General features: G+C 60.2%; 1 protein-coding gene across 2 annotated transcripts in view; it reads right to left on the reverse strand.

The window, feature by feature from the left end:
• LOC138447634 (E3 ubiquitin-protein ligase TRIM39-like) overlaps positions 1-19,989 on the reverse strand; it is a 218,124-nt gene extending 198,135 nt beyond the window's left edge. For both annotated transcript variants that reach the window (XM_069603838.1, XM_069603837.1), the window contains exon 1: positions 19,555-19,989. In XM_069603838.1, coding sequence (XP_069459939.1) covers positions 19,555-19,977 — 423 coding nt within the window. In that variant the 5' untranslated portion in view covers positions 19,978-19,989. The remainder of the gene's footprint in view (positions 1-19,554) is intronic.
• Between the last annotated feature and the right edge of the window lie 3,459 nt (positions 19,990-23,448).

Genomic DNA, 23,448 nt, shown 5'->3' on the forward strand with positions numbered 1-23,448 from the left:
GTTATAGGGGGAGTCCCAAAACTTTTTTTTTTTCCCATAGACATAATGGGAAAAAACTTTGCTCACACCTACAGCCCAAACCGCTGGACGGATTTACACCAAATTTGCAGCAGGAGCGGCTGCTTGGTCCCGAAAGCGTGCTCTTATTTGGTGTAAATCCGTCCAGTAGTTTAAAAATAAAAGACAAAAATGTAAGTGAAAAAAATTAGTGATATCTGTTTCCGCTTCGCGGACACACTTCCCTGTTCGCTCCGTGGACAGGACAGGGATTGGGCAAGCGACTTGCGTGATGTCCACGGACATCTGACATGCTCTCCCATTGGCTGCAGTAAAGTGTGCAGTGCGTCTTATTTTCAGAGACGCCTGCCATCTTAGTTTATTGTTCGTATATTGGAATCTGTGGCAAGCTCTGTGGTGACTTCAGACTTCACAAGTGATTATCACAATGTAAGAAGCGAGAATTCCGATGCGATAAGATCAGGGGACAGCAGGGCCTCCAATGGGGCTGTGTATGGTTCATGTGGATTACACTTCCTGGACATCCCAGGCTGCTGCAGACTTGCAGGAGACATGCCATCGGTACACGGTGGCCTGCGGAGGACCGAGGAGCGGATATCCCGTTCCCCCCACCCCCGCTCATTACCCATGTCTCCCTCTTGTACCCCCCGCCCCCGCTCATGCCCGTGTCTCTCTCTTGTTTCCCCCCACCCCCGCTCATGCCCCGTGTCTCCCCTGTTCCCCCCACCCCCTCTCATGCCTGTGTCTCCCTCGTGTTCCCCCTACTCCCCGCTCATTCCCCGTGTCTCCTTGCTCATGCCCCGTGTCTCCCTCCTGTTCCCCCCACCCCCTCTCATGCGCCGTATCTCCCCAGTTCCCCCCACCCCCGTTCATACCCTGTGTCTCCCTCCTGTTCCCCCCACCCCCGCTCATGCCCCGTGTCTCCCTCCTGTTGCCCCCACCTCATGCCCCGTGTCTCTCTCCTGTTACCCCCACCCCCCGCTCATGCCCTGTGTCTCCACCTTGTTACCCCCCACCCACGGTCATGCCCCGTTTCTCTCTTGTTTTCCCCCCACCCCCGCCCATGCCCCGTGTCTCCCTCTTGTTGCCCCCCACCCCCCGCTCATGCCCCGTGTCTCACTCGTGTTCCCCCCACCCCCCGCTCATGCCCCGTGTCTCCTTGCTGTTGCCCCCCACCCCCCGCTCATGCCCCGTGTCTCTCTCCTGTTGCCCCCCACCACACGGTCATGCCCCGTGTCTCCCTGCTGTTGCCCCTTACCCCTGCTCAAGCCCTGTGTCTCTCTCCTGTTAACCCCCACCCCCTCTCATGCCCCGTGTCTCCCTCATGTTCCCCCCAAACCCCCTCATGCCCCGTGTCTCCCTGCTGTTGCCCCCCACCCCCAGCTCATGCCCCGTGTCTCCCTCCTATTGCCCCCCATGCCCCGCTCATGCCCCATGTCTCTCTCCTGTTTCCCCCCACCCCCCGCTCATGCCCTGTCTCCCTCGTTTTCCCCCCACACCCCCACTCATGCCCCGTGTCTCCCTGCTGTTTCCCCCACCCCCACTCATGCCCCGTGTCTCCCTTGTGTTCCCCCCACCCCCCGTGTCTCCCTCTTGCTGCCCCCCACCCCCCGCTCATGCCCCGTGTCTCTCTCCTGTTAACCCCACCCCCCGCTCATGCCCCGTGTCTCCGTCTTGTTGCCCCCCACCCCCCGCTCATGCCCCGTGTCTCCCTCATGTTCCTCCACCCCCACTCATGCCCTGTGTCTCCCTCTTGTTCCCCCCACCCCTCGCTCATGCCCTGTGTTTCCCTGCTGTTGCCTCCCACACCCTGCTCATGCCCCGTGTCTCTCTCCTGTTACCCCCGAACCCCCTCTCATGCTCCGTGTCTCTCTCCTGTTGCCCCCACCCCGGTCATGCCCCGTGTCTCCCTGCTGTTGCCCCCCACCCCCCGCTCATGCCCCGTATCTATCCTGTTACCCCCAACCCCCCTCTCATGCCCCCCCGCTCATGCCCCGTATCTATTATGTTACCCCCAACCCGTCCTCTCATGCCCCGTGTCTCTCTCCTGTTACCCCCATCCCACTCTCATGCCCCATGTCTCTCTCCTGTTGCCCCCACCCCCTGGTCATGTCCCGTGTCTCCTTTCTGTTGCCCCCCACCCCCCAGTCATGCCCCATGTCGCCCTGCTGTTGCCCCCCCAACCCCCGCTCAAGCCCCGTGTCTCTCTCCTGTTACCCCCCACCCCCCTCTCATGCCCTGTGTCTCCCTCGTGTTCCCCCCACCCCCCGCTCATGCCCCGTGTCTCCCTGCTGTTTCCCCCCACCCCCCGGTCATGCCCCGTGTCTCCCTGCTGTTTCCCCCCACCCCCGGTCATGCCCTGTCTCTCCCTGCTGTTGCCCCCCACCCCCCGCTCATGCCCTGTGTCTCCCTCATGTTCTCCCCACCCCCCGCTCATGCCCCGTGTCTCTCTCCTGTTACCCCCATTTCCCGCTCATGCCCTGTGTCTCCCTCGTTTTCCCCCCACACCCCCGCTCATGCCCCGTGTCTCCCTGCTGTTGCCCCCACCCCCCGCTCATGCCCCGTGTCTCCCTCGTGTTCCCCCCACCCCCCGCTCATGCCTGTGTCTCCCTCTTGTTGCCCCCCACCCCCCGCTCATGCCCCGTGTCTCTCTCATGTTACCCCCACCCCCTGCTCATGCCCCGTGTCTCCCTCTTGTTGCCCCGCTCATGCCCCGTGTCTCCCTCGTGTTCCCCCCACCCCCGCTCATGCCCCGTGTCTCCCTCGTGTTCCCCCCCACCCCTACTCATGCCCCGTTTCTCCCTGCTGTTGCCCCCCCACCCCCCGCTCATGCCCCGTGTCTCTCTACTGTTACTCCCAACCCCCCGCTCATGCCCCGTGTCTCTCTCCTGTTACCCCTCACCCCCCTCTCATGCTCCGTGTCTCTCTCCTGTTGCCCCCCACCCCCCGGTCATGCCCTGTGTCTCCCTGCTGTTGTCCCCAACCCCCCGCTCATGCCCCGTATCTCTCCTGTTACCCCCAACCTCCCTCTCATGCCCCGTGTCTCTCTCCTGTTACCCCCCACCCCCTCTCATGCCCATGTCTCTCTCCTGTTGCCCCCCACCCCCCGCTCATGCCCCGTGTCTCCCTCGTGTTACCCCCACACTGCTCATGCCCCGTGTCTCCCTCTTGTTCCCCCCACTTCCCGCTCATGCCCCGAGTCTCCCTGCTGTTGCCCCCCACCCCCCGCTCTTGCCCCGTGTCTCTCTCCTGTTAACCCCCACCCCCGCTCATGCCCCGTGTCTCTCTCCTGTTACTCCCCACCCCCCTCTCATTCCCCGTGTCTCTCTCCTGTTGCCCCCCACCCCCTGGTCATGCCCTGTGTCTCCCTTCTGTTGCCCCCCACACCTCAGTCATGCCCCGTGTCTCCCTGCTGTTGCCCCCATCCCCGCTGATGCCCCGTTTCTCTCTCCTGTTACTCCCCACCCCCCTCTCATGCCCTGTGTCTCCCTCATGTTTCCCCCACCCCCCGCTCATGCCCCGTGTCTCCCTGCTGTTTCCCCCCACCACCCTTGGTCATGCCCCATGTCTCCCTGCCGTTGCCCACCACCCCCCGCTCATGCCACGTGTCTCCCTCATGTGTTCCCCCCACCCCCGCTCATGCCCCGTTTCTCCCTGCTGTTGCCCCTCACCCCCCGCTCATACCCCGTGTCTCCGTGCTGTTGCCCGCCACCCCTGCTCATGCCCCGTGTCTCTCTCCTGTTACCACCCACTTATGCCCCGTGTCTCCCTCGTGTTACCCCCGCCCCCGCTCATGCCCCGTGACTCCCTGCTGTTGCCCCCCACCCCCCGCTCATGCCCCGTGTCTCCCTCCTGTTGCCCCCCACCCCCGCTCATGCCCTGTGTCTCTCTCCTGTTAGCCCCCACCCCCGGCTCATGCCCTGTGTCTCCCTGCTGTTGCCCCCCACCCCAGCTCATGCGCCGTGTCTCTCTCCTGTTGCCCCCCACCCCCTGCTCATGCCCCGTTTCTCCCTCGTGTTCCCCCCACCCCCGCACATGTCCCGTGTCTCCCTGCTGTTGCCCCCACCCCCCGCTCATGCCCCGTGTCTCTCTCCTGTTGCCCCCCACCCCCCGGTCATGCCCCGTGTCTCCCTGCTGTTGCCCCCACCCCCAGTCATGCCCCGTGTCTCTCTCCTGTTACTCCCCACCCCCCTCTCATTCCCCGTGTCTCTCTCCTGTTGCCCCCCACCCCCTGGTCATGCCCTGTGTCTCCCTTCTGTTGCCCCCCACACCTCAGTCATGCCCCGTGTCTCCCTGCTGTTGCCCCCATCCCCGCTGATGCCCCGTTTCTCTCTCCTGTTACTCCCCACCCCCCTCTCATGCCCTGTGTCTCCCTCATGTTACCCCTCTCCCCCTCTCATGCTACGTGTCTCTCTCCTGTTGCCCCCCAGCCCCCGGTCATGCCCCGTGTCTCCCTGCTGTTGTCCCCAACCCCCTGCTCATGCCCTGTATCTCTCCTGTTACCCCCAACCCCACTCTCATGCCATGTGTCTCTCTCCTGTTACCCCCCACCCCCTCTCATGCCCATGTCTCTCTCCTGTTGCCCCCCACCCCCTGGTCATGCCCCGTGTCTCCTTTTTGTTGCCGCCCACCCCCCGGTCATGCCCAATGTCTCCCTGCTGTTGCCCCCCAACCCCCGCTCAAGCCCCGTGTCTCTCTCCTGTTACCCCCCACCCCCCTCTCATGCCCTGTGCTGTGTCTCCGTGTTCCCCCTACCCCCTGCTCATGCCCCATGTCTCCCTCCTGTTTCCCCCCAACCCCACTCATGCCCCGTGTCTCTCTCCTGTTACCCCCACCCCATTTCATGCCCCGTGTCTCCCTCTTGTTGCCCCCACCCCCTGCTCATGCCCCGTGTCTCCCTCGTGTTCCCCCCACACCCCGCTCATGCCCCGTGTCTCCCTCTTGTTACCCCCACACCCCGCTCATGCCCCGTGTCTCCCTGCTGTTGCCACCCACCCCTGCTGATGCCCCGTGTCTCTCTCCTGTTACCCACCACCCCCCTCTCATGCCCCGTGTCTCTCTCCTGTTACCCCCCACCCCCCGCTCATGCCCCGTGTCTCCCTCGTGTTCCCCCCACACTGCTCATGCCCCGTGTCTCCCTCTTGTTCCCCCCACACCCTGCTCATGCCCCGAGTCTCCCTGCTGTTGCCCCCCACCCCCTGCTCTTGCCCCGTGTCTCTCTCCTGTTAACCCCCACCCCCCGCTCATGCCCCGTGTCTCTCTCCTGTTACTCCCCACCCCCCTCTCATTCCCCGTGTCTCTCTCCTGTTGCCCCCCACCCCCTGGTCATGCCCTGTGTCTCCCTTCTGTTGCCCCCCACACCTCAGACATGCCCCGTGTCTCCCTGCTGTTGCCCCCATCCCCGCTGATGCCCCGTTTCTCTCTCCTGTTACCCCCCACCCCCCTCTCATGCCCTGTGTCTCCCTCATGTTCCCCCACCCCCCGCTCATGCCCCGTGTCTCCCTGCTGTTTCCCCCCACCACCCTTGGTCATGCCCCATGTTTCCCTGCCGTTGCCCACCACCCCCCGCTCATGCCACGTGTCTCCCTCATGTGTTCCCCCCACCCCCGCTCATGTGTTTCTCCCTGCTGTTGCCCCTCACCCCCCGCTCATGCCCCGTGTCTCCGTGCTGTTGCCCGCCACCCCTGCTCATGCCCCGTGTCTCTCTCTTGTTACCACCCACTTATGCCCCGTGTCTCCCTCGTGTTACCCCCACCCCCCGCTCATGCCCCGTGTCTCCCTGCTGTTGCCCCCCCACCACCCGCTCATGCCCCGTGTCTCCCTCCTGTTGCCCCCACCCCCCGCTCATGCCCCGTGTCTCTCTCCTGTTAGCCCCCACCCCCGGCTCATGCCCCGTGTCTCCCTGCTGTGTCCCCCCACCCCAGCTCATGCGCCGTGTCTCTCTCCTGTTGCCCCCCACCCCCTGCTCATGCCCTGTTTCTCCCTCGTGTTCCCCCCACCCCCACACATGCCCCGTGTCTCCCTGCTGTTGCCCCCACCCCCCGCTCATGCCCCGTGTCTCTCTCCTGTTGCCCCCCACCCCCCAGTCATGCCCCGTGTCTCCCTGCTGTTGCCCCCACCCCCGGTCATGCCCCGTGTCTCCCTGCTGTTGCCCTCCACCCCCGCTCATGCCCCATGTCTCTCTCCTGTTGCCCCCCCACCCCCTGCTCATGCCCCGTGTCTCCCTGCTGTTGCCCCCACCCCCCGCTCATGCCCCGTGTCTCTCTCCTGTTACCCCCATCCCCCTCTTATGCCCCGTGTCTCCCTCGTGTTCACCCCACCCCCGCTCATGCGCATGTCTCCCTGCTGTTGCCCCCCACCCTCCGCTCTCATGCCCCATGTCTCCCTGCTGTTGCCCCCCAGCTCCCGCTCATGCCCTGTGTCTCTCTCCTGTTACCCCCAACCCCCCTCTCATGCCCTGTGTCTCTCTCCTGTTGCCCTCCACACCCCGTGTCTCCCTGCTGTTGCCCCCCATCCCCCGCTCATGCCCTGTGTCTCTCTCCTGTTACCCCCACCCCCCGCTCATGCCCCCTGTGTCTATCCTGTTGCCCCGCCGCACATGCCCCGTGTCTCCCTGCTGTTGCCCCTCACCCCCCGCTCATGCCCCGTGTCTCCCTGCTGTTGCCCCCCACCCCCCGCTCATGCCCCATGTCTCTCTCCTGTTACCCCCCACCCCCGCTCCTGCCCCGTGTCTCTCTCCTGTTACCCCCACCCCCGCTCATGCCCGTGTCTCTCTCCTGTTACCCCCCACCCCCCGCCCATGCCCCGTGTCTCTCTCCTGTTGCCCCCACCCCCCGCTCATGCCCCGTGTCTCTCTCTTGTTACGCCCCACCCCCCTCTCATGCCCGTGTCTCCCTGCTATTGCCCCCCACCCCCCGCTCATGCCCCGTGTCTCCCTCGTGTTCCCCCCACACTGCTCATGCCCCGTGTCTCCCTCTTGTTCCCCCCACACCCCGCTCATGCCCCGAGTCTCCCTGCTGTTGCCCCCCACCCCCTGCTCTTGCCCCGTGTCTCTCTCCTGTTAACCCCCACCCCCCGCTCATGCCCCGTGTCTCTCTCCTGTTACTCCCCACCCCCCTCTCATTCCCCGTGTCTCTCTCCTGTTGCCCCCCACCCCCTGGTCATGCCCTGTGTCTCCCTTCTGTTGCCCCCCACACCTCAGACATGCCCCGTGTCTCCCTGCTGTTGCCCCCATCCCCGCTGATGCCCCGTTTCTCTCTCCTGTTACCCCCCACCCCCCTCTCATGCCCTGTGTCTCCCTCATGTTCCCCCACCCCCCGCTCATGCCCCGTGTCTCCCTGCTGTTTCCCCCCACCACCCTTGGTCATGCCCCATGTTTCCCTGCCGTTGCCCACCACCCCCCGCTCATGCCACGTGTCTCCCTCATGTGTTCCCCCCACCCCCGCTCATGTGTTTCTCCCTGCTGTTGCCCCTCACCCCCCGCTCATGCCCCGTGTCTCCGTGCTGTTGCCCGCCACCCCTGCTCATGCCCCGTGTCTCTCTCTTGTTACCACCCACTTATGCCCCGTGTCTCCCTCGTGTTACCCCCACCCCCCGCTCATGCCCCGTGTCTCCCTGCTGTTGCCCCCCCACCACCCGCTCATGCCCCGTGTCTCCCTCCTGTTGCCCCCACCCCCCGCTCATGCCCCGTGTCTCTCTCCTGTTAGCCCCCACCCCCGGCTCATGCCCCGTGTCTCCCTGCTGTGTCCCCCCACCCCAGCTCATGCGCCGTGTCTCTCTCCTGTTGCCCCCCACCCCCTGCTCATGCCCTGTTTCTCCCTCGTGCTCCCCCCACCCCCACACATGCCCCGTGTCTCCCTGCTGTTGCCCCCACCCCCCGCTCATGCCCCGTGTCTCTCTCCTGTTGCCCCCCACCCCCCGGTCATGCCCCGTGTCTCCCTGCTGTTGCCCCCACCCCCGGTCATGCCCCGTGTCTCCCTGCTGTTGCCCTCCACCCCCGCTCATGCCCCATGTCTCTCTCCTGTTGCCCCCCCACCCCCTGCTCATGCCCCGTGTCTCCCTGCTGTTGCCCCCACCCCCCGCTCATGCCCCGTGTCTCTCTCCTGTTACCCCCATCCCCCTCTTATGCCCCGTGTCTCCCTCGTGTTCACCCCACCCCCGCTCATGCGCATGTCTCCCTGCTGTTGCCCCCCACCCTCCGCTCTCATGCCCCATGTCTCCCTGCTGTTGCCCCCCAGCTCCCGCTCATGCCCTGTGTCTCTCTCCTGTTACCCCCCACCCCCTCTCATACCCTGTGTCTCTCTCGTGTTACCCCCAACCCCCCTCTCATGCCCTGTGTCTCTCTCCTGTTGCCCTCCACACCCCGTGTCTCCCTGCTGTTGCCCCCCATCCCCCGCTCATGCCCTGTGTCTCTCTCCTGTTACCCCCCACCCCCCGCTCATGCCCCCTGTGTCTATCCTGTTGCCCCCCCGCACATGCCCCGTGTCTCCCTGCTGTTGCCCCTCACCCCCCGCTCATGCCCCGTGTCTCCCTGCTGTTGCCCCCCACCCCCCGCTCATGCCCCATGTCTCTCTCCTGTTACCCCCCACCCCCGCTCCTGCCCCGTGTCTCTCTCCTGTTACCCCCACCCCCGCTCATGCCCGTGTCTCTCTCCTGTTACCCCCCGCCCATGCCCCGTGTCTCTCTCCTGTTGCCCCCACCCCCCGCTCATGCCCCGTGTCTCTCTCTTGTTACGCCCCACCCCCCTCTCATGCCCGTGTCTCCCTGCTATTGCCCCCCACCCTCCGCTCATGCCCCGTGTCTCCCTGCTGTTGCCCCCCACCCCTGCTCATGACCTGTGTCTCTCTCCTGTTACGCCCCACCCCCAGGTCATGCCCCGTGTCTCCCTGCTGTTGCCCCCCACCCCCCGATCATGCCCCGTGTCTCCCTGCTGTTGCCCCCCACCCCTGCTCATGCCCCGTGTCTCTCTCCTGTTACCACCCACCCGCCTCTCAAGCCCCGTGTCTCCCTCATGTTCCCCCACCCCCCGCTCATGCCCCGTGTCTCCCTGCTGTTGCCCCCCACGCCCCTGCTCATGCCCCGTGTCTCCCTGCTGTTGCCCCCACCCCCCGCTCATGCCCCGTGTCTCTCTCCTGTTACCCCCCACCCCCCGCTCATGCCCCGTGTCTCCCTGCTGTTGCCCCCACCCCCCGCTCATGTCCCGTGTCTCTCTCCTGTTACCCCCCACCCCCCGCTCATGACCCGTGTCTCACCACAACACTTGGTCATGCCCCGTGTCTCCCTGCTGTTGCCCACCACCCCCCGCTTATGCCACGTGTCTCCCTCATGTTCCCCCCACCCCCCGCTCATGCCCCGTTTCTCCCTGCTGTTGCCCCCACCCCCCGCTCATGCCCCGTGTCTCGCTGCTGTTGCCCCCCACCCCCTGCTCATGCCCTGTGTCTCTATCCTGTAACCCCCTGCTTATGCCCCGTGTCTCCTGCTGTTGCCCCCCAGCCCCCGCTCAGTCCCCGTGTCTCCCTCCTGTTGCCCCCCACCCCCGCTCATGCCCCGTGTCTCTCTCCTGTTACTCCTCACCCCCCGCTCATGCCCCCTGCTGTTGCCCCCCACCCCTGCTCATGCCCCGTGTCTCTCTCCTGTTACCCCCCACCCCCTGCTCATGCCCCGTTTCTCCCTCGTGTTCCCCCCACCCCCCGCACATGCCCCGTGTCTCCCTGCCCTTGCCCCCACCCCCGCTCATGTCCAGTGTCTCTCTCCTGTTGCCCCCCACCCCCGCTCATGCCCGTGTCTCCCTGCTGTTGCCCCCACCCCCAGCTCATGCCCCGTGTCTCTCTCCTGTTATCCCCCACCCCCGCTCATGCCCGTGTCTCCCTGCTGTTGCCCCCACCCCCAGCTCATGCCCCGTGTCTCTCTCCTGTTATCCCCCACCCCCGCTCATGCCCCGTGTCTCCCTCGTGTTCCCCCCACCCCCCGCTCATGCCCCGTGTCTCCCTGCTGGTGCCCCCCACCCTCCGCGCATGCCTCGTGTCTCTCTGCTGTTGCCCCCCACCCCCTGCTCATGCCCCATGTCTCTCTCCTGTTACCCCCCCACCCCCCTCTCATACCCTGTGTCTCTCTCCTGTTACCCACCGCCCCCCTCTCATGCCCCGTGACTCTCTCCTGTTGCCCTCCACACCCCGGTCATGCCCCGTGACTCTTTGCTGTTGCCCCCCGCTCATGCCCTGTGTCTCTCTCCTGTTATCCCCCACCCCCGCTCATTCCCTGTGTGTCTCTCCTGTTGCCCCCTCGCTCATGCCCCGTGTCTCCCTGCTATTGCCCCCCACCCCCGCTCATGCCCCATGTCTCTCTCCTGTTACCCCCCACCCCCGCTCATGCCCTGTGTCTCTCTACTGTTACCCCCCACCACCCGCTCATGACCCGTGTCTCTCTCCTGTTACCCCCCACCCCCCACTCATGCCCCATGTCTCTCTTCTGTTGCCCCCACCCCCCGCTCATGCCCCGTGTCTCTCTCCTGTTACCCCCCACCCCCCTCTCATGCCCGTGTCTCCCTGCTATTGCCCCCCACCCTCCGCTCATGCCCTGTGTCTCCCTGCTGTTGCCCCCCGCTCATGCCCTGTGTCTCTCTCCTGTTACCCCCCACCCCATCTCATGCCCGTGTCTCCCTTCTGTTGCCCTCCACCCCCTGGTCATGCCCCGTGTCTCCCTGCTGTTGCCCCCCACCCCTGCTCATGCCCTGTGTCTCTCTCCAGTTACCCCCCACCTGCCTCTCATACCCCGTGTCTCCCTCGTGTTCCCCCCACCCCCCGCTCATGCCCCGTGTCTCTCTCCTGTTACCCCCCACCTCTGCTCATGACCCGTGTCTCTCTCCTGTTACCCCCACCCCCCTCTCAAGCCCCATGTCTCTCTCCTGTTGCCCCCCTCGGCCCAGTCATGCCCCGTGTCTCCCTGCTGTTGCCGCCCGCTCATGCCATGTGTGTCACTCCTGTTACCCCCCAACCCCCTCTCATGCCCCGTGTCTCTCTCCTGTTACCCCCCACCCCCCTCCACACCCCGTGTCTCCCTGCTGTTGCCCCCATCCCCCGCTCATGCCGTGTCTCTCTCCTGTTACCCCCCTACCCCCCGCTCATGCCCCGTGTGTCTATCCTGTTGCCCCCCCGCTCATGCCCCGTGTCTCCCTGCTGTTGCCCCTCACCCCCCGCTCATGCCCCGTGTCACCCTGCTGTTGCCCCCCACCCCCCGCTCATGCCCCGTGTCTCTCTCCTGTTACCCCCCACCCCCCGCTCATGACCCGTGTCTCTCTCCTGTTACTCCCCACCCCCCACCCATCCCCCATGTCTCTCTTCTGTTGCCCCCACCCCCCGCTCATGTCCCGTGTCTCTCTCCTGTTACCCCCCACCCCCCGCTCATGCCCGTGTCTCCCTGCTATTGCCCCCCACCCTCCGCTCATGCCCTGTGTCTCCCTGCTGTTGCCCCCCGCTCATGCCCTGTGTCTCTCTTCTGTTACCCCCACCCCATCTCATGCCCGTGTCTCCCTTCTGTTGCCCCCCACCCCCTGGTCATGCCCCGTGTCTCCCTGCTGTTGCTCCCACCCCTGCTCATGCCCTGTGTCTCTCTCCTGTTACCCCACCTGCCTCTCATACCCCGTGTCTCCCTCGTGTTCCCCCCACCCCCCGCTCATGCCCCGTGTCTCTCTCCTGTTACCCCCCACCTCCGCTCATGACCCGTGTCTCTCTCCTGTTACCCCCACCCCCCTCTCAAGTACCCGTGTCTCTCTCCTGTTGCCCCCCACCCCCCGGTCATGCCCCGTGTCTCCCTGCTGTTGCCCCTCGCTCATGCCACGTGTGTCTCTCCTGTTACCCCCAACCCCCTTCATGCCCCGTGTCTCTCTCCTGTTACCCCCCAACCCCCTCCACACCCCGTGTCTCCCTGCTGTTGCCCCATCCCCCGCTCATGCCCTGTGTCTCTCTCCTGTTACCCCCCTACCCCCCGCTCATGCCCCGTGTGTCTATCCTGTTGCCCCCCGCTCATGCCCCGTGTCTCCCTGCTGTTGCCCCTCACCCCCCGCTCATGCCCCGGGTCTCCCTGCTGTTGCCCCCCACCCCCCGCTCATGCCCCGTGTCTCTCTCCTGTTACCCCCCACCCCCACTCATGCCCCGTGTCTCTCTCCTGTTACCCCCCGCTCATGCCCCGTGTCTCTCTCCTGTTACCCCCCACCCCCTGCCCATGCCCCGTGTCTCTCTCCTGTTGCCCCCACCCCCCGCTCATGCCCTGTGTCTCTCTCCTGTTACCCCCCACCCCCCTCTCATGCCCCGTATCTCCCTGCTATTGCCCCCCACCCTCCGCTCATGCCCCGTGTCTCCCTGCTGGTACCCCCCACCCCCGCTCATGCCCTGTGTCTCTCTCCTGTTACGCCCCACCCCCATCTCATGCCTGTGTCTCCCTTCTGTTGCCCCCCACCACCCAGTCATGCCCCCTGTCTCCCTGCTGTTGCCCCCCACCCCTGCTCATGCCCCGTGTCTCTCTCCTGTTACCCCCTACCCGCCTCTCATGTCCCGTGTCTCCCTCGTGTTCCCCCCACCCCCTCTCATGCCCCGTGTCTCCCTGCTGTTGCCCCCCACCCCCCGCTCATGCCCTGTGTCTCCCTGCTGTTGCACCCACCCCCGCTCATGCCCCGTGTCTCTCTCCTGTTATCCCCCACCTCCCGCTCATGACCCGTGTCTCTCTCCTGTTACCCCACCCTCCTCTCAAGCCCTGTGTCTCTCTCCTGTCGCTCCCCACCCCCCCGGCCATGCCCCATGTCTCCCTGCTGTTGCCCCCCCGCTCATGCCCTGTGTTTCTCTCCTGTTGCCCCCCACCCCCCCGGTCATGCCCCATGTCTCCCTGCTGTTGCCCCCGCCCGCTCATGCCCTGTGTTTCTCTCCTGTTACCCCCCACCCCCCGCTCATGCCCCGTTTCTCCCTGCTGTTGCCCCCACCCCCCGCTCATGCCCCGTGTCTCGCTGCTGTTGCCCCCCACCCCCTGCTCATGCCCTGTGTCTCTATCCTGTTACCCCCTGCTTATGCCCCGTGTCTCCCTGCTGTTGCCCCCCAGCCCCCGCTCAGGCCCCGTGTCTCCCTCCTGTTGCCCCCCACCCCCGCTCATGCCCCGTGTCTCTCTCCTGTTACCCCTCACCCCCCGCTCAAGCCCCCTGCTGTTGCCCCCCACCCCTGCTCATGCCCCGTGTCTCTCCTGTTACCCCCCACCCCCTGCTCATGCCCCGTTTCTCCCTCGTGTTCCCCCCACCCCCCGCACATGCCCCGTGTCTCCCTGCTGTTGCCCCCACCCCCGCTCATGCACAGTGTCTCTCTCCTGTTGCCCCCCACCCCCGCTCATGCCCATGTCTCCCTGCTGTTGCCCCCACCCCCCGCTCATGCTCCGTGTCTCTCTCCTGTTATCCCCCACCCCCGCTCATGCCCCGTGTCTCCCTCGTGTTCCCCCCACCCCCCGCTCATGCCCCGTGTCTCCCTGCTGTTGCCCCCACCCCCGCTCATGCACAGTGTCTCTCTCCTGTTGCCCCCCACCCCCGCTCATGCCCATGTCTCCCTGCCGTTGCCCCCACCCCCCGCTCATGCGCCGTGTCTCTCTCCTGTTATCCCCCACCCCCGCTCATGCCCCGTGTCTCCCTGCTGGTGCCCCCCACCCTCCGCGCATGCCTAGTGTCTCTCTGCTGTTGCCCCCCTCGCCCCGCTCATGCCCCATGTCTCTCTCCTGTTACCCCCCCACCCCCCTCTCATACCCTGTGTCTCTCTCCTGTTACCCCCCGCCCCCCTCTCATGCCCTGTGTCTCTCTCCTGTTGCCCTCCACACCCCGGTCATGCCCCGTGACTCCCTGCTGTTGCCCCCCACCCTCTGCTCATGCCCTGTGTCTCTCTCCTGTTACCCCCCACCCCCCGCTCATGCCCTGTGTGTCTCTCCTGTTGCCCCCCCGCTCATGCCCCGTGTCTCCCTGCTGTTGCCCCTCACCCCCCGCTCATGCCCCGTGTCTCCCTGCTGTTGCCCCCCACCCCCCGCTCATGCCCCGTGTCTCTCTCCTGTTACCCCCCACCCCCACTCATGCCCCGTGTCTCTCTCCTGTTACCCCCCGCTCATGCCCCGTGTCTCTCTCCTGTTACCCCCCACCCCCCGCCCATGCCCCGTGTCTCTCTCCTGTTGCCCCCACCCCCCGCTCATGCCCCGTGTCTCTCTCCTGTTACCCCCCACCCCCCTCTCATGCCCCATGTCTCCCTGCTATTGCCCCCCACCCTCCGCTCATTCCCCGTGTCTCCCTGCTGGTACCCCCCACCCCCGCTCATGCCCTGTGTCTCTCTCCTGTTACGCCCCACCCCCATCTCATGCCTGTGTCTCCCTTCTGTTGCCTCCCCACCCCCCGGTCATGCCCCGTGTCTCCCTGCTGTTGCCCCCCACCCCTGCTCATGCCCCGTGTCTCTCTCCTGTTACCCCCTACCCGCCTCTCATGCCCTGTGTCTCCCTCGTGTTCCCCCCACCCCCCTCTCATGCCCCATGTCTCCCTGCTGTTGCCCTCCACTCCCCGCTCATGCCCCGTGTCTCCCTGCTGTTGCACCCACCCCCCGCTCATGCCCCGTGTCTCTCTCCTGTTATCCCCCACCCCCGCACATGACCCGTGTCTCTCTCCTGTTACCCCACCCTCCTCTCAAGCCCCGCGTCTCTCTCCTGTTGCCCCCCGCCCCCCCGGTCATGCCCTATGTCTCCCTGCTGTTGCCCCCCCGCTCATGTCCTGTGTTTCTCTCTTGTTACACCCCACCCCCACTCATGCCCCGTGTCTCCCTGCTGTTTCCCCCCACAACCCTTGGTCATGCCCCGTGTCTCGCTGCTGTTGCCCCCCACCCCCGCTCATGCCCCGTGTCTCTCTCCTGTTACCCCTCACCCCCCCTCATGCCCCCTGCTGTTGCCCCCCACCCCTGCTCATGCCCCGTGTCTCTCTCCTGTTACCCCCACCCCCTGCTCATGCCCGTTTCTCCCTCGTGTTCCCCCCACCCCCCGCACATGCCCCGTGTCTACCTGCTGTTGCCCCCACCCCCGCTCATGCCCAGTGTCTCTCTCCTGTTGCCCCCCACCCCCCGGTCATGCCCCGTGTCTCCTTGCTGTTGCCCCCACACCCGGTCATGCCCCGTGTCTCCCTGCTGTTGCCCTCCACCCCCCGCTCATGTCCCATGTCTCTCTCCTGTTGCCCCCCCACCTCCCGCTCATGCCCGTGTCTCCATGCTGTTGCCCTCCACACCCCGGTCATGCCCGGGACTCCCTGCTGTTGCCCCCCACCCCCCGCTCATGCCCTGTGACTCTCTCCTGTTACCCCCCGCTCATGCCCCGTGTGTCTCTCCTGTTGCCCCCCCGCTCATGCCCCGTGTCTCCCTGCTGATGCCCGTCACCCCCCGCTCATGCCCCGTGTCTCCCTGCTATTGCCCCCCACCCCCCGCTCTTGCCACATGTCTCTTTCCTGTTACCCCCCACCCCCGCTCATGCCCCGTGTCTCTCTCCTTTTACCCCCTACCCCCCGCTCATGCCCCGTGTATCTCTCCTGTTACCCCCCAACCCCCACCCATGCCCCATGTCTCTCTTCTGTCGCCCCCACCCCCCGCTCATCCCCAGTGTCTCACTCCTGTTACCCCCCACCCCCCTCTCATGCCCCGTGTCTCCCTGCTATTGCCCCCCACCCTCTGCTCATGCCCCGTGTCTCCCTGCTGTTGCCCCCCGCTCATGCCCTGTGTCTCTCTCCTGTTACCCCCCACCCCCATCTCATGCCCGTGTCTCCCTTCTGTTGCCCCCCACCCCCTGGTCATGCCCTGTGTCTCCCTGCTGTTGCCCCCCAACCCTGCTCATGCCCTGTGTCTCTCTCCTGTTACCCCCCACCTGCCTCTCATACCCCGTGTCTCCCTCGTGTTCCCCCACCCCCTGCTCATGCCCCGTGTCTCCCTGCTGTTGCCCCCCGCTCATGCCCCGTGTCTCTCTCCTGTTACCCCCTCCCCCGCTCATGACCCGTGTCTCTCTCCTGTTACCCCCACCCCCCTCTCAAGCCCCGTGTCTCTCTCCTGTTGCCCTCCACACCCCAGTCATGCACCGTGTCTCCCTGCTGTTGCCCTCCGCTCATGCCACGTGTGTCTCTCCTGTTACCCCCCACCCCCCTCTCATGCCCCGTGTCTCTCTCCTGTTACACCCCACCCCCCTCACATGCCCCGTGTCTCCCTGCTGTTTCCTCCCACCCCCGCTCATGCCCCGTGTCTCTCTCTTGTTGCCCCCCACCACCCCGGTCATGCCCCATGTCTCTCTCCTGTTGCCCCCCACCCCCCGGTCATGCCCCATGTCTCCCTTCTGTTGCCCCCCACCCCCGGTCATGCCCCGTGTCTCCCTGCTGTTGCCCCCACCTCTGCTCATGCCCCGTGTCTCTCTCCTGTTACCCCCCCACCCCCTCTCATGCCCCGTGTCTCCCTCGTGTTCCCCCCACCCCCTGCTCATGCCCTGTATCTCCCTGCTGTTGCCCCCACCCCCCGCTCATGCCCCATGTCCCCCCGCTGTTGCCCCCCACCCCCCGCTCATGCCCCATGTCTCTCTCCTGTTACCCCCCACCCCCGCTCATGCCCCGTGTCTCTCTCCTGTTACCCCTACCCCCCTCTCATGCCCCGTGTCTCTCTCCTGTTGCCCCCCACCCCCGGTCATGCCCTGTGTCTCCCTGCTGTTGCCCCCCACAACTGCTCATGCCCCGTGTCTCTCTCCTGTTACCCCCACCCACCTCTCATGCCCCGTGTCTCTCTCCTGTCACCCCCCACCCCCCTCTCATGCCCCGTGTCTCTCTCCTGTTGCCCCCCACACCCGGTCATGCCCTGTGTCTCCCTTCTGTTGCCCCACACCCCGGTCATGCCCTGTGTCTCCCTGCTGTTGCCCCTCACCCTCCGCTCATGCCCCGTGTCTCTCTCCTGTTACCCCCAACCCTCTTTCATGCCCCGTGTCTCCCTGCTGTTGCCCCCCACCCCCCGCTCATGCCCTGTGTCTCTCTCATGTTGCCCCCCACCCCCGCTCATGCCCCGTGTCTCTCTCCTGTTGCCCCCCACCCCCCGGTCATGCCCCGTGTCTCCCTCCTGTTGCCCCCACCCCCTGGTCATGCCCCGTGTCTCCCTCTTGTTGCCCCCACTCATCGCTCATGCCCATGTCTCTCTTCTCTTACCCCCACCTCCTCTCATGCCCCATGTCTCCCTCGTGTTCCCCCCACCCCCGCTCATGCACTGTCTCCCTGCTGTTGGCCCCCACCCCCCGCTCATGCCCCGTGTCTCTCTCCTGTTACCCCCCACCCCGCTCATGCCCCTTGTCTCCCTGCTGTTGCCCCCCACCCCCCACTCATGCCCCTTGTCTCCCTTCTGCTGCCCCCACCCCCCGCCCATGCCCCGTGTCTCCCTCCTGTCACCCCCCACCCCCCGCTCATGCCCCGTGTCTCCCTCCTGGTCCTTCCTACCAATGCCCTGTTGTGTTCTCTTTATACACCCTGCCTTCCCTTTCCATGGTGTCTATCTTGGTAAAAGATTTTCCAGGCGTTCCGGTTTGGTTAGAAAAACCTTTTTTTTACCACCCCAGGTTCCCACTTTGAGAACCTAGGATGCTAGTGGTCTTCATCCATTGAAAAGGACGTTATGGTTATATTGCACTAATAAAAAACTATGAAATTCAATTAAAAAAATGTGTTAAAGGGACATTATGGTTAAGTTGCACTAATAAAAAACTATGAAATTCAATGAAAAAACTTTGTTAAAGGGACGTTATGGTTAAGTTGCACTAATAAAAACCTATGAAAATCAATGAAAAAACTTTGTTAAAGGGACGTTATGGTAAAGTTGCACTAATAGAAACCAATGAAATTCAGTGAAAAAACGTTATTAAAGGGACGTTATGGTTAAGTTGCCCTATTAAAAATCTATGAAATTCAGTGAAAAATGTTGTTAGAGGGACGATATGGTTAAGTTGCGCTACTAAAAACCTATGAAATTCAGTGAAAAAACTTTGTTAAAGGGACGTTATGGTTCCAAGTAAAACCGAAAAACCCTTGAAATTCGCCATTTATGGTAAACTAAGCAACCATAACTCGTGCCACCACCGTGCACTGCTAAGCCTAACACCCAGGACATCAAAGATGACATCACACATGTCATTGATGACATCACTGATGACATCACATGTGCATTTACCTTTCATGAAAAGTCTGTACAAGGGATTCTTAGTGTAATGTTAATAAAAAAAATGTCAAAGATTATTGGAATAAATATCAAGTGCTAATCAGTGCATTAAGCTATGCATTGATTTAAATAGCATTACATTATTAACTTCAATCCAGTATACTAAGGTACTCATGTTGAAACATAGGCATTGTGTGCAGCATACATGATGGAGGTGCAATATTCATAAGCTTGCCATGTTGAATAGTGAAATGATAACTGTTTTCATATTAGAGTTTTGCGTACAGTGAAACTTGTGATAAGTAGGTAATAAAACCCACTTACTACATAATTGCATTATTATGGACAAATCACAAAGAGACAATACCAGATACAAATATGAACATATACAAGGGAATTGAAGTAAGAAAAAGAAACAGCAATAGTAGCAGAAAGTGTTCATAACCTAACTGATTACCTTTATGCAGAGAAATGATTGCTCTGTTTCAAAGCTGTTACTTACCCTATCTATATTCTATATATATCACATGATGTGTCTGGACCCTAAGGAAAATAGTGTGAGTACAACATATAAAAATATGAGTATATACAGGGAAAGTACAGTAATAAAAAAACATCAAAAGTATCAGAAAGTGCTGATAACTCTACTGATAATTTTAATGCACAAAAAGGATTGCTGTCTTTCAAGCTTGTGTCTTCCCCTATGTATATGTTTCATATGATATGACTGGACCCTAAGGGAATTATAGTAAGAACCTACTTGAAGGATACGTCTACAAATATAGTACATTTACAATTTTTAGTGTCTGACTGTTACTGAAGAAAATCATTTGGCCTAGATATGTCAGGAAAGGAAAAAAGCGGGTTTCATCAGTGATGTCATCAATGACATTTGTGATGCCATCTTTGATGTCCTGGGTGTCAGTCTTACGAGTGCACCGTGGTGGTGTGAGGTACGGTTGCTTAGCTTACCATAACTGGCGAATTTCAAGTGTTTTTCGCTTTTACTTGGAACCATAACGTCCCTTTAACAAAGTTTTTTCACTGAATTTCATAGGTTTTTAGTAGCGCAACTTAACCATAATGTCCCTTTAACAAAGTTTTTTCACTGAATTTCATAGGTTTTTAGTAGCACAACTTAACCATAACGTCCCTTTAACAAAGTTCTTTCACTGAATATATATATATATATATTTATTTTAATTTTTTGTTTGTTTTGTTGTGGGGTTTGTCTTGTTGGCGCTACTTTGCCTACGTGCTCGGGCTTATGCGCAATACTAAAATTATAAATAAATAAATAATCCCCGGCAAGTTGTAGACTTACCTTGCACTCCAGGGTAGCCTCCTCGATGGGAACCACAATGTGCTCTTGATGCTGTATGGAGCGGCTGCACACCACGCAGATGGGCAGCCGGTCCTCTCTGCAGAACAGCGTCAGCTTTTCCTCGTGTTCCTTGCAGAGGTCCTCCTCCTCCTCCTCGTGCGATACTCCCTGGGTAATCTGGAGCTGTTTCACATTCTCCACAATGTTAGCCAGGTGCCTGTTGGTCCTTAGGGTCTCCCTTACACACTTTTCTTGGCACTCAGGGCAAGTGATATTTGTCCCTAACCCTTCCCAGTGCCTCGTGATGCAGTTGCGGCAGAAGTTGTGCCCACAGTCGGTGGCCACGGGGTCTTTGAAATAGTGCAAACAGATAGAACAGGAGACCTCTTCCTGGAGCGTTCTCTCGGGCTCTGCGGCCGCCATGGCTATGAGGAAAGACTGAGGCGAGTGTCGCATTCTCTAAAAGAATAACTTGCGGGAACTGGGCGCGACTTTCTGTTAATAAACCCTGCCCTTTCTGTCAAATGTATTACAATATTAAGTGACAGGAACGTCTCTAGCAAACAAAACGCCTTGCTTCCGTGTTTCTGACAGCCCTCGTGGTGTAGATCAGCACAAGTTCCTTCCAACGCTCATTCCAAATGCTGCACAAAGAGCGTGTTCATGTATAATTAGACCTGCAGCTCACACACACATCTCAACAGCGAGCAATTAACCCGCTGAGCTATCTTACAGGTCTGATGAACACATTTATCCTGCTGATTCCTCGCCTTTAAAAGACCGCCAAAGACATAGCCAGAGAATGGATGGAAGAGTGTGAGGAAAGCCCATACACCGAAAGTGTTGAAGCACACACAATAACCCACTCAAGCATCTTTACCAGCCAGAGTGTCAATCAACAGTGCTTTGTGAATCTCCAAAACAGGGGGCTGCACCTTCTGGCTCTGCGGATGTTTTGAACTACAGCTCCCACCAGCCCTAGCCAGCATAGGCAATCGTGATTGACAACGGGAGTCGTAGTCCAAAACATCAAGAGAGGCACACATTGGAGACCACTGCTTTAATGTATGCCAATATTACCACCTAGTTTCCAAAAAGTGTACCATTTCTTGAAAGTGTTCCAGACGCATTTCCTCTTTAGTACGTACTAGAGTGTACTCTATTTAGATACTGCTGATAAGTACTCCTTCCCCACCTTTCGTTTTCCCCCCATGTGATAATGGGGTCAGAAAAGCCCTATTTGCCGCCTGGCTGAAGGAGCCACTGCGGAGTTTGCTCTGAAGTGTATATTTGACTTGGCCTGAGGTGATTGTAAATGCAAGCTGTGCTTGCTAACAAGTGCAGTATGTTGGCTATCGCTCTGCTCTGTGCTTGGAGTAGAGTGTAGTTATTCTACACAAACACATTGGATGGTGGATACTGTCAATGAGAAGGAAGCTGACCTTTCCTTCTCTAGGCATGGAAAGCCTTCTGTGACGAAATGACCACTGTTTTGCGGGAGTAAATGGCTCCTACTCAGCCCCACACTTCTACGAAATCATATCTTATTCACCACTTTTGGTAACGTGGACCGAGGTCAGGCTTACTTTTCACAAGGGGCGTGAGGAGGCATATAAGCAAACCAAACCACAATAGTAAGGTGGCACCAAAACAAAAGATTGTCCAACCAAGGGTCAATAAAAATAGGATATTTAAATAGACTAGCGAAATCCCCCACAACTAATACAACTCTTTACTGGTCTACCCGTGTAAAGAAGAACACTGAGAAAGCAGGCTTTAAAATAATCTGGATTTCTGGGTTTGTAGTTAGGGGTCCTCAGGCAAACACTTCAGCAGCAAAATGTCTAATTTAATGATGATGTTTTAAAAAAAAGGTAAATAAGGGGGATTTATTAGTTACTAGGGTCAAGCCAGGGGGACAGGGCCACTTCTAATTCCTTTAGTTTATTGTCGTTGGCGCCCAGGAGCATCAGGCTGGGCTTCTGGGTGCTAAACTGCAGAGCTGGTTGAGTAGTGCTGTTCCAATGGCGTGCCAGTGTCAAGAAGGCATCTAGAGGTGGCTCCCAGTGGATCAAGTCAGCGCTCAAGATGGGTCTAGTCGATGGCTGCCAATGGGTTTAGCCCGGTCGAGAGGATGCTTCAGCTGGGTTAAGTTGGCATTCTAGACAGGTGAGTTGATGACTTCCAGCAGGATGAGCTGGCGTTCATGCTGGGTGAAGACGATGCTTCTGCTTGAGTCAATCGAGCAGTCAAGTCGAGACGTAGTGATGCATACAATGTGAATAAAGGCATCATGAAGTGTGTATTACAGTGAACATCTTGTAATGCATTGCGGGAAAAAGCAGCACAAACATCTGTTGTGAAACACTCCTGTGTACGGTTGGTGACTTGCATCTACAGGGATTGTTAATGGGTTACCCTAAGAAACGGATTGTAAGTTGAATGGCTTTTTAACAGTTGTTTCATAAAATGTGCCATTTCAACCCATTACTTTAAAAGGTTTCATGAGCAGAGAACCTATCCAATCCCCCTTTGATTGGTTGGTGTTTCATCACTAAACTCATTATAAACTATGGATGGGTAAACTCCTTGCTTCGTATACACCTGGGATACACAATCATGTTAATACAAAGGTGTGATGCTGCAAATGCCTTACTGAGGGGCAGGGCCTCCTAGTCCTTGTCGTACCAATTCTCTGTGTGCCTTTTCCTTATGTTTTCTGCCACCGAGGTCCTACCGGGACCTCTGGCAGTGCAGCCCTTCATTTTATCTTTTGGTGAATAACACCCATGGGATATACCCTTATGGCACCTATGGGTGGGTGTACACCCTTGTACCCCTTATGTGTGCTTTTGGGTACCTGTGTTTTGCCTACAGAGCAGGGTATGAGCTGGGGGCAGCTACATGCTGACTTGGAAGTGGCTCTGAGTGTCTGTCAAGCTGGAGGGTGCGTTGGCACGTACCTGATCTTGGAGTCTGAGGTGAAGTATCCGCCACAGTGTTCCTCCAAGGTTGACCCGGAACTGAAGAGGTGGAGCATAAAAGCACTGCCCTTTAACCACAATATACCAGGAGGCAGGAGACAGGAAGCTACTTCTTGCACCATAGAATCGAAAACCCAGTGATATTTACATGGTACAAAAACAGTGCAAGGCATTAAAAACCGGGAATCCAGGTATAGCGCACAGGGTGGTCAGGCAAGAGAAACCACAGGGCAGCAAGTAGAGGAGGGCAACAAGGCAGAGAGCAAGTAGGCAAAGAGCTGGGAGGCAAGGAGCAAGAAGGCAGGTAGCTTGGAGGTAAGGAGCAAGAAGGCAGAGCCCAGGGAAACCTCCAGGAGAGATGCACAGAGAACAAGAAGAAGGGAACAGGAGTGAGCAACGAGAGTGTTGAGACACGTTGAGCTGCGTCTACTTCATGCTTTTGTATGTGTGGGCATGGTTGCTAGGCAATGCTGTGCAGAATACTAGCACAAGTCTGCCTGGCCTTGACCGTGATGCGGTCAGGCAAAGATGGCTGCAACCAACTGCCTTGTATTCTGCAGTTTCGGACCTGCAATGCATCAGGGAACACTGCGGAAGTGCAGGCAGGAACCAGACCACCAAAACCCAGGCAAGGGCTGTCAAAATTCAAAATATCATCTTTGGCCTAGCCCCATGTGGGTGACCATTTTGTGAAACTCCAACAAATCTACCTTGGAGGGGTGGGGGTGGTGCAATCTGACCTCTGTTACTGCCTAATATCTCAGCAAATATATATCTCTCAGCAAATACCTCAGGGCAGTGTGCACTGCACTGTGTTACTGCCAAATAGGACACTCATACAAACCACATACAAAGAAATGGACACGAAAATGAAACACACAAGTCAATGCAGTTATAACAAAGGAATACA

Source organism: Ambystoma mexicanum, chromosome 3q (assembly GCF_040938575.1).
Source record: "Ambystoma mexicanum isolate Mex_15411 chromosome 3q, UKY_AmexF1_1, whole genome shotgun sequence".
NCBI lineage: Eukaryota > Metazoa > Chordata > Amphibia > Caudata > Ambystomatidae > Ambystoma > Ambystoma mexicanum.